The 17,030-nt window shown below is 36.8% G+C and overlaps 1 protein-coding gene across 4 annotated transcripts in view; it reads left to right on the plus strand.

Moving 5' to 3' along the window:
• The window catches only part of IMMP2L (inner mitochondrial membrane peptidase subunit 2), a 923,412-nt gene that overhangs the window by 660,201 nt on the left and 246,181 nt on the right, over window positions 1-17,030 (plus strand). For all 4 annotated transcript variants that reach the window (XM_021079089.1, XM_021079086.1, XM_021079087.1 and 1 more), the window contains one exon: window positions 16,288-16,390. In XM_021079089.1, coding sequence (XP_020934748.1) covers window positions 16,288-16,390 — 103 coding nt within the window. The remainder of the gene's footprint in view (window positions 1-16,287; window positions 16,391-17,030) is intronic.

The raw sequence follows: 17,030 nt of genomic DNA on the forward strand, positions 1-17,030 counted from the left end.
CTACTACTTTACAATATTGATCATATAAAAAGAAGGATCACAAATTAAATTTAACTGAATCCTACTTAGCCTTTGTGATACAGTTTGTACAGAAATATTATGGTAGGTGACTAAAACTTTAAAAATGGTGATTATAAAAAAAATAAAAGTTATGTTCAATAGATACTGCCTCATGCTACACTTTGAAGATCAGATAGTTTCTAACCAGTGTAGGTAATACAAAACAAGCAGCGTTAACAGAAAAACAAATTCTCAAGAAATCAAACTGCAGGCCACCACAAAGAACAGATAAAAAGAAAGTGAATCAGTCAGTTCACATGCCTTGATTAGAGGGTCGTTTTGTGTCCTAGAAGGCCTAAAAAGTGGCTTAAAATCATTAAATCATCAACTGTGCAACAGGAGTTCAGAGACAGAGGTTTCCAGAGCTTTCCATTCCAAAGAGAATAAGTTACACACTAATGATCTTGTCGAATGATGGCTAATAAGTTCTTTCATTAAAATGAAACCAGGAAAAATAACTGATTTTGCAAGTGGAGGGTCTCTTTTGATTCTTCATGAATTTTTGTCAGAAAGGACCAGAGCAGACCCAGCCCCTCAGTAGTCAGCCATTCTGATATTATTCTCTCTTAATTTTAATCATAGGTGGGGAGCAGTCTCTGGTGAAGTCAAAAACATAGATTCTTTGGTTGCTGTTCTTATATGATTTGGTGTTTTTATATTTTTTGTTTGTTTTTGTTTTTTGCCTTTGCCTGTGAAGGGTGGCAGAACATGCTATCCCAAAATATGTCATCTTGGCATAAAGATTATTTTGAGTTAAAGGGACTTGAAAAGCAGTAGATCCTGTTCCCTTCTTTTTATTAAAAGCAAGCAATGAAATTCTCATGTGAATGATGTCCTCTAATAAAAGCAAGGTAACATTCTTATCATCAAGGATAAAAAATTGAGACTCAGAGAATTCTACACAAATGGACCTTCCTTTTTTTTTTTTTTTTTTTTTTTGTCTTGCCTTTTCTTGGGCCACTCCCACGACATATGGAGGTTCCCAGGCTAGGGGTCGAATCGGAGCTGTAGCTGCCAGCCTTCGCCAGAGCCACAGCAACGCGGGATCCAAGCCACGTCTGTGACCTACACCACAACTCACGGCAATGCTGGATCCTTAACGCACTGAACAAGGCCAGGGATCGAACTTGCAATCTCATGGTTCCTGGTCAGATTCGTTAACCACTGAGCCATGACGGGAACTCCCACAAATGGACCTTCTCTGATCATTCTTATCTTCCTTTAGCCTCCCACATAATTCAGTTACTTTCCCATAACTGCCTCTCTTGGTTCAGCCTACTCTAACAACATGCAGGTTCTGCCTTCCTCTGGATCTTTATCCCTTATGAGGGTTCCCATGTAACATAACATTTATATAAATTCATATACAGGTAGTTGTCCCTCAGTATTGGAGGGAGATTGGCTCCAGGACCCTTCATCAAATATCAAAACCCAGAGATGCTCAAGTCCCTTATATAAAATGGCTCAGTACAGTTGGCCCTCCACAACCAGGGCTTCGGCATCCATGGTTATGGAGGGCCAGCTCTACTTTTTTCTGGTTAATCATTTTATGACAGTTTAATTGTCAGGTCCAGCTGAAAATTCTAAGAGGGTAGAGGTAAAAATTTGTCTTCCCTATACTTTCAGGGAAAGACTGAAGCCAAACTTTTAAGCCTTTGGGAAATATGAAGACATCTCATTACCGTTATATAAACAGAAATGATGTATGTTAATAGGCATCCTACTGGAACTAACATTTGACAGATCCTTTGCTTAGAGCAATGAATGGCTAATTGGGGATGGTTAGGTATGGCAAAATGATGGCTATTTTGTTCCTGCCCCCCTACAATCTTTATCTGCTGATTCATTGAGTCTAAGAGGAAAGACCACCAAATGGGAGGACCCCTGGAAATGTTGCACACAAAGAACACTTCTAACTTTTATAAAGTAGTGTCTGTTTTACACTTTATTGTTATTTTTTTGTCTAGTTTCATTGCTTTGAAACAATGCTGTTTAGCTCATCTCTAAAGCTTTAATTCATATTTCACATTTATAAGAATACATATGCATAAGTTTATATTGTGTCTATTTCAACAGGAATCCACATAGATTCTATACCAAGGCATAAATATGGTAATATTATAATGCTTTATTTTGGTGTATCCTTTGAATTTTTTTTCCTGCTTTTTGTCTTTGTTCTTATTTCTTTCTCCTGTCTTTGCATTAATTTTCTCATCCCCTATTCAGGTCTACAGTCTCTTGTGTTTCTTCAATATAATGGACCTTTTGCTCTGCTTTGACATATATAGGGACTTTTTTTCATTGTTTCTTCACAAAGGAGGAAACACATCACATGTACTTTTCTACTTTTATCGCTCAACAGTACTTTTTGAAAAATCTCTCAAGTCAGTTAATAGCTTTATTTCGTTCTTTCTGTGGGTTGGATAGCATTCTGTAGTATGGGCCCACCATCACTGATTAAACCATTCTTCTGTTTGTAGTTATTACCTTTGCTTCCAGCTTCTTTGCCACAATGAACAATGCTGTAATAAGCATTGTACCTATGTCCTTATACAATTATTGTATGGTATTGACTCCCAGGAGTGGAATTGCTAGGTCATAGGCAAATGAATTTTTAAAATGTTACAGATGTTGCTGATTGCTTTCCAAAAAGATTATAACTCTTCCTATTTCTACCAGTAATGTGAAAGAGTACACTTTTCTTATACCTCTGCCACCACTAAGTGTTACAGATCTTTTTAGTTTTTCAGTTGGTTATAAAGTAGTATCTTATGTTTCATTTGTATTGCACTGACTACTAGTGAATTTGAGCAGTTTTTCATATGTCTCAGCTGTAACTTGTCCATTATATCTTTTCCCATTTTCTATCAGATTTTTTTTCAGTGTGAATGACTTTGTAAGACCTCTTTTATGGCAAGAGAAGTTATCTCTTTGTCTTTTTTTTTTTTGTTGTTGTTGTTGTTGTTGTTGCTGTCTCTTGGGCCGCTCCCGCGGCATATGGAGGTTCCCAGGCTAGGGGTTGAATCGGAGCTGTAGCCACCGGCCTACGCCAGAGCCACAGCAACGCAGGATCCGAGCCGCGTCTGCAACCTACACCACAGCTCACGGCAACGCCGGATCGTTAACCCACTGAGCAAGGGCAGGGACCGAACCCGCAACCTCATGGTTCCTAGTCGGATTCGTTAACCACTGCGCCACGACGGGAACTCCCGTTATCTCTTTGTGTATCATTTTTTCAGTGTTTTCCCCCCAAAGTATTGACTTTAAACTTTATCTACGTTACAGTGTTTTAATTTTTAAATATTCAGGGATTTCTACATTTTATTTTATAGCTTTTGGTTTTTAGTCTTGCTTAAGAAGACTTTCTGTAATCCTTGTTTGTACATGTAGCTTTCAGTTTATTTTATTTCTATTTAAAATACTCATTTCTGGAATTCCTGTTGTGACTCAGCTGTTAACAAACCCAACTAGTAGCCAAGAGGACGCAGGTTCAATCCTTGGCCTGGTTCAGTGGGTTAAGAATCCTGGAGTTCTCGTTGTGGCGCAGTGGTTAACAAATCCGACTAGGAACCATGAGGTTGAGGGTTCTATCCCTGGCCTTGCTCAGTGGGTTAAGGATCTGGTGTTGCCATGAGCTGTGGTGTAGGTTGCAGATGAGGCTCAGATCCAGCATTGTTGTAGCTCTGGCGTAGGCTGGTGGCTACAGCTCCGATTAGACCCCTAGCCTGGGAACCTCCATATGCCTCAGGAGCGGCCCAAGAAATGGCAAAAAAAAAAAAAAAAAAAAAAAAAAAAAAGTCAAAGAATCCGGCATTGCCGTGAACTATCGTGTTAGGTCTCAGTCGAGACTTGGATCCCACATTGCTGTAGCTCAGCTCTGATTGGACCCCTAGCCTGGGAACCTCCATATGCTGCAAGTGCGGCCCTAAAAAGACATAACAAAACAAAACAAAGCAAACCTGATTTCTAAATTGGTTGCATCAACTGAAAAAAAAAAAGGTACAATCTAAAAGTTGAGAATTATGTTTTATTTGGCAGACTTTCCGAGGACTCAAGCCTAGGAGGCAGCCTCTCAGCACTGAGACGGCTCCCAGAAGTAAGAGAGAAGCCAGAATATATAGGAGTTTTGTGACAAAAACCGGGTGGTCAGAATGTCAAAGATTACTGTTAACTAAAGAAAACCAGACATCTCAAGTTAATGAATTTAGCACTTTTCTGTTTATGGAAAGATACCAGAGTCTGGCATCACTGAAATCATTCCTTTGATATGCACCTTAGCTCTCTAGGGCCGGTATCCTGCCATCCCATCCTGAGTCAGGGGTGGTGCAGTGGCTGATGGCCACAACATCCTTTGTTTGCTGATGTGTCAGGCAACATTCTTTGTCCACAGTTGCAAAATTATATACCTTTTCCTTCACTTAAATTTGTTGGTTTAGGGATGCTGATAATTTACACACATTATTTGACTCATGGATGTTGATAATTTCAGAAATATGGGTATAATCTATGAAAAGTGTCACCTTTTCCTGGAAACTGTCCCTGTAGCCCTAGGTAAGGTCGATATCTGTTACCCAATTTCTTTTGTTGCCCTCTCTGCACTTGTAATATTGAACTTATCACTCAAGTTGAAAAGTTATATTTTAAATAGTCTATTTAGGAGTTCTCACTGTGGCTCAGTGTTAACAAACCCAACAAGTAACCACAAGGGTGCAGGTTCAATCCCTGGCCTCATTCAGTGGGTTGGGTATACGGCTTTGTCACGAGCTGTGGTGTAAGTTGCAGCTGTGGCCCAGATCCTGCATTGCTGTGGCTGTGGCATAGGTTGGCAGCTGCAGATTCGATTTGACCCCTAGCCTGGGAATTTCCAAATGCTACAGATGCAGCCCTAAAAAACAATCCATCAGTCAATAAATAAATTTTTTTTAAATTGTCCATTAACCCATCTAAACTACAAATTCTTCCAGGGCAAGTCTTCGTCATATTTAAGTTTTCATCTCTAGTGTCTAATAATTTCTGTTACCATTAGGTACTTAATAAGTATATGTGGAATCAATTTGACTTAGAGAAGATTTTTTTTCTAGCTGTCTTAACTGTTGCATCATAATAAGAGATAAGCTTATAATTCTGATAATAAATTTTACCATTTATTGGAGTGTACTCTGCCAGGCACTATTCTAAAAATGTTACATGCATTATCTCATATCTCATCACACCTCTGTGAAGCAGAGGTATGAATATTAATATGAATACTCTTATCCTCAAGGACCGTGAAAGTAGGAGGTGGCAGCACTGGAATTCAACCCAACTCTGTCCTGGAAGCCAACATTGATTTTCCCTCAGCCACACTGCTTTCCTGCTTCAAAGTTATGTATTATTCCTTCTCTAAAGAGATATTTTTAAAGAGGAGCCATTGTTTGGTGATCTCCTTAGCTCTAAAGCACTTATTTTTTGTTTTACTAGTAATTAATCCCAAGGCTCATTAATTTTGTTTGCAGGAAATAAAGAGAATAGTAACTGTTCCTTTTTAGTATTAAAAAGTTAAAGTTATAGGACTGAGATCAGAGCAAACAGATGGAAAACTGTTCAGGGTTCCTGTAATATCTAAGTATTACTGGATCTTACACTAAAAAGTACTGAAATGTAGTTACCTCCCCTTCAGTAACTAGCATGTGGAAAAAACCTGCACCACTAAATGATGCATGATGTGGACACCCAGGAAATTATCCTGAATGAGGACTATGTAAACAACTGCAACAATACCATTTGTAATACATATTGATTTTTTTGAAAAATAAAATTATACATTAAAGTTCACTGTGTTACTTAAATTGGTTTGCTAGGAAGCCATGCTTGGAATAATGGTATGAGTCACTATTTATATTACATGATAAGATGCAGTTAATGGGTAAACTGATTATGGTATTTGTGCCTTTGACATTTCATGTAATCAACAATAATTTTAACAAAAAAAACTGATTTTAAATATATGCAAGTTAGAGACATTATTTTCTTTACTGTGTGGAGTTATCTTTTTTTTTTTTTTAGTGGCCGCACTCAGGGCATATGGAAGTTCCCAGGCCGGGGACTGAATCCAAGCCACAGCTCTGGCAATGCTGGATTTTTTAACCCACTGTGCCAAGCCAGGAATTGAACCTGCACCTCCTCGGCTACCCGAGCTGCTGCAATCAGCTTCTTAACCCACTGCACCACTTTGGATCTTTTCTATATTCAGATAGCTTGTATAATGTTTATAATCATGCTGTAATTCAATAACATATTTACTTGTTAATATCAAGTGTATTGTAGCATATGGAATATTTAAAAGAGAAATAATACATTTTAGGTTAAAATAATTTAAATTTTTCAGTTTTTCTATAAAATTAAATAATTGAATATCTTCCTTAGAAAGTGATTTATAGGGAGTTCCCGTTGTGGCACAGCAGAAACAAAGCTGACTAGGTACCATAAGGTTGTGGGTTTGATCTTGGGCCTCGCTCAGTGGGTTAAGGATCCAGCCTTTCCCTGAGCTGTGGTGTAGGCTGAAGACTCAACTTGGATCCTGTGTTTCTATGGCTGTGCCATAGGCTGGAGACTACAGTTCTGATTGGACCCCTAGCCTGGAAACCTCCATATGCCATGGGTGTGGCCCTGAAAAGCAAAAAAAAAAAAGAAAAAAGAAAAAAAGAGAGATTTATAAAGTATCTCTTTTAATTTATGACAGTATATCTCCAGAAAATAATGCATTAAGGAAAGGAAAAGAAATCTTTTTTTCTGCAAGTGAATGGGATTTGAAACACACACTACCTTCTTTACCTTTTAACTTTATTCTGTTCTTCATTTCTTGATTAAAATATTCTTAGTGCCTTTTCTGACTATTCCAGCCTAAAATAATACCAACCTTTGAACACCTATGCACTTAGCAACACATGGCATTCATTCGTTTATTTATTCCTCCATTCACTATTTTCTTGCAGATGTTTCCAACTTGTGGACTTCTGTCTATGGTAATTTGTACCCTTATGTATATAACATATCTTGTATACTGCTTTGTGGCTTATATTTTGAATCACGCTCTAAGTTATAATCTTGATAGATGGGGCAGGATCTTATTCTTTTCTGTGTTCTGGCCCACACCTTTACATGTTTCACATAGTAGTCATTCAATAAATGGTTGTTTACCCTAAGAAATCCGAAGCAGATTTCATAACCTTATCCTCATAAACTAACCGTAATACACAAAATCACATAGCATAAACTGCTGCCCTATTGCTGAATCAATCAGCATAGCCTCAATTATCGGGTAAGCACATGGCCTGATCTAGCATGGATGGAATTTAATGCTCCATCATTGTTGACATCTTTCTCAAATTCTCACTAACAATTTCATTGATTTTTGTGGACACGCATATTTTTAGGATGCATGTTTAAAAGGAGAAAACATTCTATATATTAAGGAAATTGTCAAGCTTCTATAATCCAAATTTAGAAAAAAAAATCAGAAATATTAATCACTCAAAAATTTTTGTGTTCTAAGAACATTCATGTTAAATTTATAAAATTAATCCTGCAACTTTATTGTGAGATATATAGCTTTTAATTTAAACGCACTAAATAGATTTCTCTAATCACCTAGTACCAATCTCTAGTCTATTTAGAAAACGACATTTCATTTTTTCCAGTGAAAAGATGCTAAGACATATTCTTTGGCACTTCAAGTGGTTATGATCCATGCTATGGAAAGGAAATTATGGAATCTGGATTTTATCATTTTTACCCTGCCACTAACTAGCTATGTGATTTTACCTAAATGTTTTTTGCGTGTTCTTTATCTGTATAAAAAGGAGTTATAGTAGATCATTGCTAGGGTCTTTCCAACTGTGATCCTGAGAAACGTAATCACTTACAATTAGCTATATGTGATTGAACTTCCTAGAAATATTATCACTTAATTTGCTTAAATTCAGCCTCTATTAATTACATACATTTCATTTCTAATTCAGTTCAAGCTCCAAGGAAAGGAACATTGAGTCTACTTAACTTCAGCATTTAATTACTAAGAAAACATAACAGTTGGCAGCATTTAAGCTTGGAAGAGAGAATGGCCTTATCGAGCAGCAAAAACCTTATCATGTTGGGATAGCAGAGGTGTTTGGGGTTTTTAGGATAGTGCCCCTGACCGTGGATTTTAAAGAAAAAACAACTTTATTCATTAAATACTTTTAGGCTCACTTTCCTGCTTAAAATCCTTCTATAGGGTAAAATAGGCCGTGATGGTGCTTTATGATAAGATTCTCTTATAAATTCAGTCTCATCTCAGAAATCTGTTCTCCTTTTGTCTGATATTAACACAGCCATTTTCTGAATGATTTATTGTTTTATTATCAAATATCTATGTCTTTTTTTTGTTTCTCTCTTATAAGCAGCATATAGCTAGAATTTTTCCCTAGTTGGACAGTTTTTTCAATTAGCTTGATTAGTTCATTTACTTATATTATGAACAGTGATATATCTCGATGCCATTGTATTTTTGTGCTCTCTAGTAATCCTTCTCTCTGTTTTCTAATCCTTCCCTTCATTATTTTGCATTAAGGGCTATTTTTAAATTCTATTTTTTTGCACTGATTTGGAAATTGTAGACTACATTAACATCGTTCTTATACATGTCTACTCTTCCCTAGAAAAGTTTAAAAACTTAAGAAAAATTGATTTTCGATTAATTTTGTCCTTCCTGCATGTTACTAGTATATCTTCTCATGTGTGGAACAGAGAGAGAGGGAGAGAAAAAGGGAGAAAGAGAATGAGCTAGCTCTCTCGTCTCTCCTTTTTTTTTTTTTTTTTTTGCTTTTTAGGGCCACACCTGTGGCATATGGAGGTTCCCAGGCTAGGGGTCAAATTGGAGCTACAGCTGCAGATCCTTAACCCACTGAGCAACAACCACAACATGGTTCCTAGTCGGATTTGTTTTCACTGTGCCACAGTGGGAACTCCTCTGGTCTCTTCTAATAAAGGCACAAATCCCATCATGAGGACTGTAGCCTTATGACCTTATCAAACCTAATTATCTCCCAAAGCCCTCCATTTCCAAACACCATCACACTAGGAGATCGTGTTCAACATGAATTTTGAGGGGGCATAACTCAGATCGCAGAATAAGGTAGATCAATGAAGAAAGACTAGGCTTTTCAAAGAATAGTGCTAGAAAATTTGTATTTCCATATGCAAAAAAAAGGAAATTTGAATGTTTCTTATCATATTTTGTAAAAGTCCTAGAACTATAAAACTGGGAGCGGTTTGGGGGAGAGAGAAAAATCTTTGTGATTCTGGATTAGGCAAAGATTTCTGAAGCTATGAAAATCATGGACCAGGAAAGAAAAAAATTGGCTAAATGAATTTCATCAAAACTTCAAGTTTGTGCTCTTTGAAGAAAAAAGTATTAAGAAAATGAGAAAGACATGCCACAGATAAGGAGGAAATGTTTGCTAAGGCATATATATCTTATGAGTTTTAGAGAGACTGTATAAGGAAATCATACAACTTAGAAGTAAGAAGATACACCACTACATTTAATTTTTAAGAAATTTAATAGGCATTTCACCAAAAAAGAAAGCAAATGACAAATAAGTACTCAAAATCATTAGTCACGAGTGAAATGCACATTACAACAACTACATGCCCTTAAAATGGCTAAAATTTCAGTGAATGGTAATTGAGTGTTAGCGGAGTGTGGAAAAACTGGAACGCATGCATTGGTACAGCTGCTTTGGAAACCAGTTTGACAAATTCGTTGTACGATTAAACATTCAGTTACCAGTATGGCCCAGGCATTTCTCTTATAGATATTTACTCAGGAGAAATAGAAACATGTGTCTGCACAGATACTTATTTTTTCATAACTGCTTCATTGATTGTAGCCAAAAACTGGCAACAGGGAGTTCCCGTTGTGGCATAGTGGTTAACGAACCCGACTAGTAACCACGATGTTGAGGGCTTGATCCCTGGCCTTGCTCAGTGGGTTAAAGAACTGGCGTTGCTGAGCTGTGGTGTGGGTTGCAGATGTGGCTTGGATCCCGTGTTGCTGTAGCTGTGGTGTAGACTGGTAGCTACAGCTCCGATTAGACCCCTAGCCTGGGAACCTTCATATGCTGCGGGTGCAGCCCCCCCCCCCCAAAAAAAACTGGAACAACCCAGTGTCCATAATCTATTGATTGATGAATTAATTGTGGCATATCTCTATAACAGAATACTGTTAAGAAAAAAGTATCAATTGACTAATATATGCAACAACATGGATTAATCTCAGAAGCAAAGAGACTAAGTTTTTTAAAAGCCAGAAATAAAAGAATGCATATCAAATGATTCCATTTCCATAAAATTCTAGAAAAGGCAAAGCTATAGTGACAAAAAGCTCAGCCATGCTTATTGGGAGCCAGTGACGGAGGTATGGGCGGATTTTCCCTCAGAAGGGCATGAGGCAACTTTTTTTGAGTAACTGAAGTGTTTTATATTTTGATCTACTGGTTATGTAATTGCATACATTTTTAAAACTCATTGAACTGAATATTTAACATTACTGAATTATATTTCAGCAATATATAATTATATCCTAACAAGAGAATTCTGTTGTCAATTTATTCCTACTTTGAAGATAATAAAACATTTTTCCTCCTCTGGCAGCTTTTCAAAATTTTTTTTAGGAGATAGGGGTTTTTTAGTGTCCTGCAGTTTCATTACAATGTATGTATCACAGTGTGATTTCTTTCTATTTTTGTTTATCTTATTTGTGATTCACTTTGAATTTAGAAGCTGGGGAGCTCCCCTTGTGGCTCAGTGGAAATGAATCCGACTAGTAATCGTGAAGTTGTGGGTTCAATCCCTGGCCTCGCTCAGCAGGTTAAGGATCCCACATTGCTATGGCTGTGGTGTAGACCATTGGCTACAGCTCCAATTCGACCCCTAGCCTGGGAACCTTCACATGCTGCAGGTGCAGCCCTAAAAAAAAAAGAAGCTGGGAATTTATGCTTTCATCAGTTCCAGAACATTCTCTATCAACATCTCTCAAATATCATCTCTTTCTTATTCCTTTTTATTCTCTTCCTTTGGGATTCTGATTGCGCTTATATTACGTTTTCTAATAATGTTCAGTTTCTCTTCTACTTTTTGTTTCTTTACTTCTCTGTGCTAAAGTCCAAGTAATTTTTTAGGTGTATAGTTCTCTTTTGTTTATGCATACCTGCTTTTTAATCTACAAATTTAATGGTATATTTTATTTTTAGAAAACATTTGTTCTTTATTTGTTCTTTTGCAAATGCCTATCTTTTAAAAATAAATATTGTTCCTTGCTCATGTTTTTAATTCCCTTCTTTATTTTTTTAAATATGTGAAGATGTAAAATTTATGTTCTATGATTGAGAAATCCAGTCTTTTGAGTCCTTGGGGCCTAATTCTATTATTTATTGTTGAGTCCTGACTCATTAATGCTGGTTATTTTCCTAGTGAGTTCTAATATTTTGGATTGTGAGTACCCATTGGCTAGGATGTAAAACTTGAAAACTCTGAATCGAGAGATTATCCCTGAAGAGATTTCTCTTTCATTCCGCTAGGATCCTGGAACCAGTTAACCAAGTTGATTAGTAACTGTCCTAGGTCACGCAAGCAGTATGAATTTAAATCCCAATCTCACCTGAGAGCAGGAGGTAGATTCTCAAGGGAGAATTTTTTCCCTTCCAGAAGTTACCCCAGACAAGCAAATGTCCTTTCATTTTCCTATCCTGATGGTAGATTACTTTTTTCTATTCCATTCTATAAATGATGATAAAAAGAGATCTAGTTCCAGCTCTTGACCTTACTGAGTCTTGAGCCCTAGACTCCTGAACCCTTCTTGACAATGAAAACCTTGGGGTCTAGGATCCAGGGAGTATCCAGTATACACCCTCAGGACAGCCACTAAAAAATCAATAGAATGGTTTGAGAAATAAATAAATACTTTAATTAATCATGAAGTATTGTACTCATTACCTAAGTTAAGAATATATGCGTATATATTTGGGAAATACTTTGAATTTATTTTCTTCTTATGCTATCAAGGATTACATAGACAACTTTGTATTCAACTGATGATAGTCAAAAGATTCAGAGACTTAAAAAAAATTGTTTTCAAAGTCAAATCAAATTGGAAGCAATCATTCTTCATTCCATTCGTAAGACCTAGGTAACCTATCTTGGTAAAGCTAGTACTAAATATGCCTTTTTGTAGACAGGTAGTTAGAATACCATACAGAACTCATTTTTTTTTTCTTTTGTCTTTTTAGTGCCTCACCCACGGCATATGGAGGTTCCCAGGCTGGGGTCTAATCGGACCCCTACACCACAGCCACAGCAACGCCAGATCCCAGCCATGTCTGAGACCTATACCACAACTCACGGCAATGCTGGACCCTTAACCCACTGAGGGAGGCCAGGGATTGAACCAGAAACCTCATGGTTCCTAGTTGGTTTTGTTTCTGCTGTGCCACGATGGGAACACCCAGAACTCATTTTTGACTGTCAAAACCGAAGTTATTTGCAAGTCATAGGTACATGTAACCTTGTAGGCTGACATCTCACTTAACTGTTGTCACCTAAAAGATTATCTTGTCTTTCTTTTATGTAAATGCAGGAGCACAAAGCTATTTAAAATACCCTCTCTAAAGAAATTCTATTAGGAATACTGTATTTTATTGGTAGTACTAAAAGGACCCAGCTCAATATTTTAGCATCATATTTTTTAAAGCTACTTTGAGTTACTTATTAAAAAGTTAGATTGAAACCTGAGAAATAAAATATGCACTCTGTGTATGGCATGAATTTTAGCAGCATTCTACAGCTCAAAGTGTTCTTTCACACCTGTCTGGTATTGAGGTAAACCATTCTGCATTAGCATAGCAACATTCAAATATGTGAGTGATTAGTTAGTGAAAACACAAATAGATACATTGTGCTTTCACCTGCTACTCTCTGCATGTTTGAATCTGCACAGATAGATTGTGTTTTCACATTCTGAGTTTTAGAATATCCCTGAAGGGCATAAGAATAAAAAATAAGATTCATTGTACCATTAAATATATTCTATAGCCCCCGTGCAAATGTGGGGAAAAAAAATTATTGAAGCATAACTCAGGTAATTTTAAGAGACTGATGCTAATAGTAGAGGCTGAACACATTCTGAATTATAAAATGAAAGAAAAGAGTGGACCAAGGAAGATGATAGCAAAAATAACTACCACTTATTGAGTTCTTACTATATATCAGAACTATATTGAGTGCTTTACTGAATAAGTCTCAACTCTTAAGCGAATCCATTTATCAAGTGTTTAATACATGCCACTTTTATCCATAGAACAACTTTTTGAGTTGGAACTATTATTTGCTCCATTATACAAATGAGAAAATCAACACTTAAGAGCTTTATCAACTTGCTCAAGAGCACATAAACTTGACCATGTTAAGTCAGATATCAAAGCCAAGACAGAGTGCAGAGACTGCTCTGTAACAACCTCTCCATTACATTCTCACCTAACCCATCACAACCCAGTTAGGGTATGTCTAATCCATCCCATTTTCTTTTATTTACTTTTTTTGTCTTTTTGTCTTTTTAGGGCTGTACCCATGGCATATGGAGGTTTCTAGGCTAGGGGTTTAATCAGAGCTGCAGCAGCCGCTGGCCTACGCCAGGGCCACAGCAGCACCAGATCTGAGCCGTGTCTGCAATCTACACCACAGCTCATGGCAGTGCCTGATCCTTAACTCACAGAGCAAAGCCAGGGATCAAACCTGCAACATCATGGTTCTTAGTCGGATTCATTTCCACTGAGCCACGATGGGAACTCCATAATCGAGCCCATTTTAAGGGTGGACAAATAGAGGTATAAACTAAGTAACTTGTATGAGAGTTCTTGTAAGTAACAGCATCAAGATTAAAACTGGTCTAGCCTGTCTCCAGACTCTATCCACTTTCTACTATATAATTCAACCATGTGGCAGTATTTTTCATTCTTCAATTATGCACTCTTTTGGTTACTCATTTAACAAACGTTTGTTGAGCATTTTGTACCATCTATTCTTTTGCGCTCTGGCAATCCTCTAGTGAACAAGAAACATGAAGTTCTAAACTTTACCTTCTTGTGGGGAAAGTAGGCAATACACAAAGTAGTAAGTGAATGACATGTTAGTAGTTACAATGAAAAAAAAAATAAAGCATTGTAAGGGGCTAGAAAATGGTATTTAAACTTTTAAAATAAGATGATCAACGCAAGTAAACATGCCACTGTCACTCGTCACTTTATGATCCTGTGATTTTCAATCACAATCTATCTTGACTCCTTGGTTTATATGGCATTGAAACGATCTCTGACTTTTATATCATTCTTCTGGTTTTCTGAATATGCTTGATTTAAAATCTACCATTTCATTTCAGAAATCACTGGGTTTATTTCACAATTCTTCATGAATGATTATTTAAAGAGACAAAATGGTTGTTTCCTTTCTAAGTATTTATTCAAAATAGCCAGCCGAATAAGGTAGACAAACAGTTGGACAAGTGTGCCTTGCCAACAATTAAGTAAAAGGGTCTTCTCCCCATTCTTGACACTGGATGTAGGATATTAGTTGCTAGAGGGAATCTCATGATGAAAGCAGTAGTGATGTCAAGAGCTAATTGACTGATTTTAATTGAAGAACACTTACATGACAGTATGATGTATTCAGTGTGTTTCTCCTTTTCTTTAAAAAGCTGAAACTCTTCTTCCCAGTAGTAATTAAAAATAAACAACAGTCATTAACTTACTGTGGGCTTCTAATGGCCACAACATTGCTTCCTTGCATGAATGATTTACTGATCTAAAGCAAAGTAATTCAACACTGAAATTATCTTGAAAATTAAAAGCCGCTCTAGATAACGAATAGTTTTAATTTCTACAGTGCCAATTTATATGTAGTTTTCCCTTTTTAGGTGTTCTTCTTGCACATACAAACTTGCTAACATAAATGGTCTAATAGGGACTACACCTCGAAGAACAGTGTACAAACCTCAGGCTCTGGGTTTAGCTCTATAGACTTGGGGGTGGCATTTATTAATTTATTCAATCCACCATCATTTATTGTTAAGCTTAAGCTAGGCCTTATCTGGAATTCTTTGGAGAATAAAAGAAAAAAATAGTTTCTGCCCTCAAAAGTAATTTATTGTTATAGTATTGGGATAATATTTAATCTAATTCCATCTCTTTTATTTAATTAGTTGTATCACAGTTTATTTAACTAATCTTTTGTTGATTATTTTGAAAGATATATAAGAGAGGGAGCTATGAAAGGCTTGTGCTGAACATCTCTAGTAATTAATATTTGTACATATTTCTGAGTATTTCTTTGGAATTGATTTCTCTTAGTAAAATAAGGGAAAAGGCACATACATTTTAGTCTATTAATAAATTTGACAAAAATATGCCCCAAGTAGCAAAATAGGAAAAAATTGCATCATTTGACATTGTCACCAACACATTCTGAGAAAGCCTCTCCTTACTTTTTCCTTGTCAGCCTGAAGATAGAATGTTCTACTAAATGCATGTCGTCGATCACTGATCTCTAAATACAGTCTTCAAACTTGTTAAAAAAATGTTTGTCATCTCCAAGAATAATTTATGAAATAAATAGTCCTTCCAAAATTTTGCTTGGCATCGATCATTTATATTTGACAAGAGATATCTAGGTTTCTTCCTTATATATGCTGAATTTTAAAGTATTAAGAGGTTATGAAAATGCTGTCAGTTGTTTGTAAAATTTATCTGACACAAAAAAATGAAGTTTGCAGCTGGCCAAGTTAACCGTTGAGATAAGAACAAATGTCAGAAAAAAAAATAGATCTATATTTGGTTGGGGTTTATTGAGCGAGCTTCATACACATATAGGATACTGTGAATTAAATTAAGTAGCAAACCATTACATCTGGTGCTAGTGCGTCTTGTTTAAGCACTAAATTCCTACCTACAGAAACATGAAAAAAAGACTGTGGACAGGTTTACAGGGTCCTAACCACATCTTATTTACAAATGAGATCCTGGAGTGGCCTTATTGCTCCCTATAATAATCTGCTACATCTATATAGCGGTATTTTTGCCCTTCCTGAATTTGTGTGCTTCGCTATTTGATCTGTCTCTTTTCTGATCTTTTCTCAATGGTTATGCTATTTATTTCTAGAACCATGGGACACAAAAACCGCTATGTCAAAGTCCCTCGGGGTCACATCTGGGTCGAAGGTGATCATCACGGACACAGTTTTGACAGTAACTCCTTTGGGCCGGTAAGTCGTCTTGTTGCTGATACAATTGGATTGCAGGTGTAGGAACAAAAGTACGTGATATAGGTTGCTCAGGGAACCCAGCCAAGACTAATCATACATTTTACAGTATAACAGTTTATGTTGGAAAATCTCCTTTTAAATATCAAAGTAAGCGGTCAAGGTGGGTGTGTGTGTGTATGTTTGTGTGTGTGAGAGAGAGAGAGAAAGAGAGAGAGTGTGGATCTAGACAAGAGCTTAGACAACTCAGGAAAGTACCAAAAGATACTTTCTGCTTACTAACTGATCTCAATAGAAAGGGTTGTTATTTTCTCACTTAAGTGTTTTGTACCTTATGTTTTCAGTTAGTGTTTAACAGAAATGATATGTCAAAGACCTACAGACGTCAATTTTCTAAGTCATTAGTTAAAAATGAATGTATAAGGAGTTCCCTGTCATGGCACAGAGGAAATGAATCTGACTGGGAACCATGAGGTTGGGGGTTCGATCCCTGGCCTTGCTCAGTGGGTTAAGGATCTGGCGTTGCCATGAACTCTAGTGGAGGTCACAGACGTGGCTTGGATCTGGCATTGCTGTGCTGTGGCATAGGCCAGCAGCTGTAGCTCCGATTTGACTCCTATCCTGGGAACCTCCATATGCCGCC

This window comes from Sus scrofa, chromosome 18 (genome assembly GCF_000003025.6).
Source record: "Sus scrofa isolate TJ Tabasco breed Duroc chromosome 18, Sscrofa11.1, whole genome shotgun sequence".
Lineage (NCBI taxonomy): Eukaryota > Metazoa > Chordata > Mammalia > Artiodactyla > Suidae > Sus > Sus scrofa.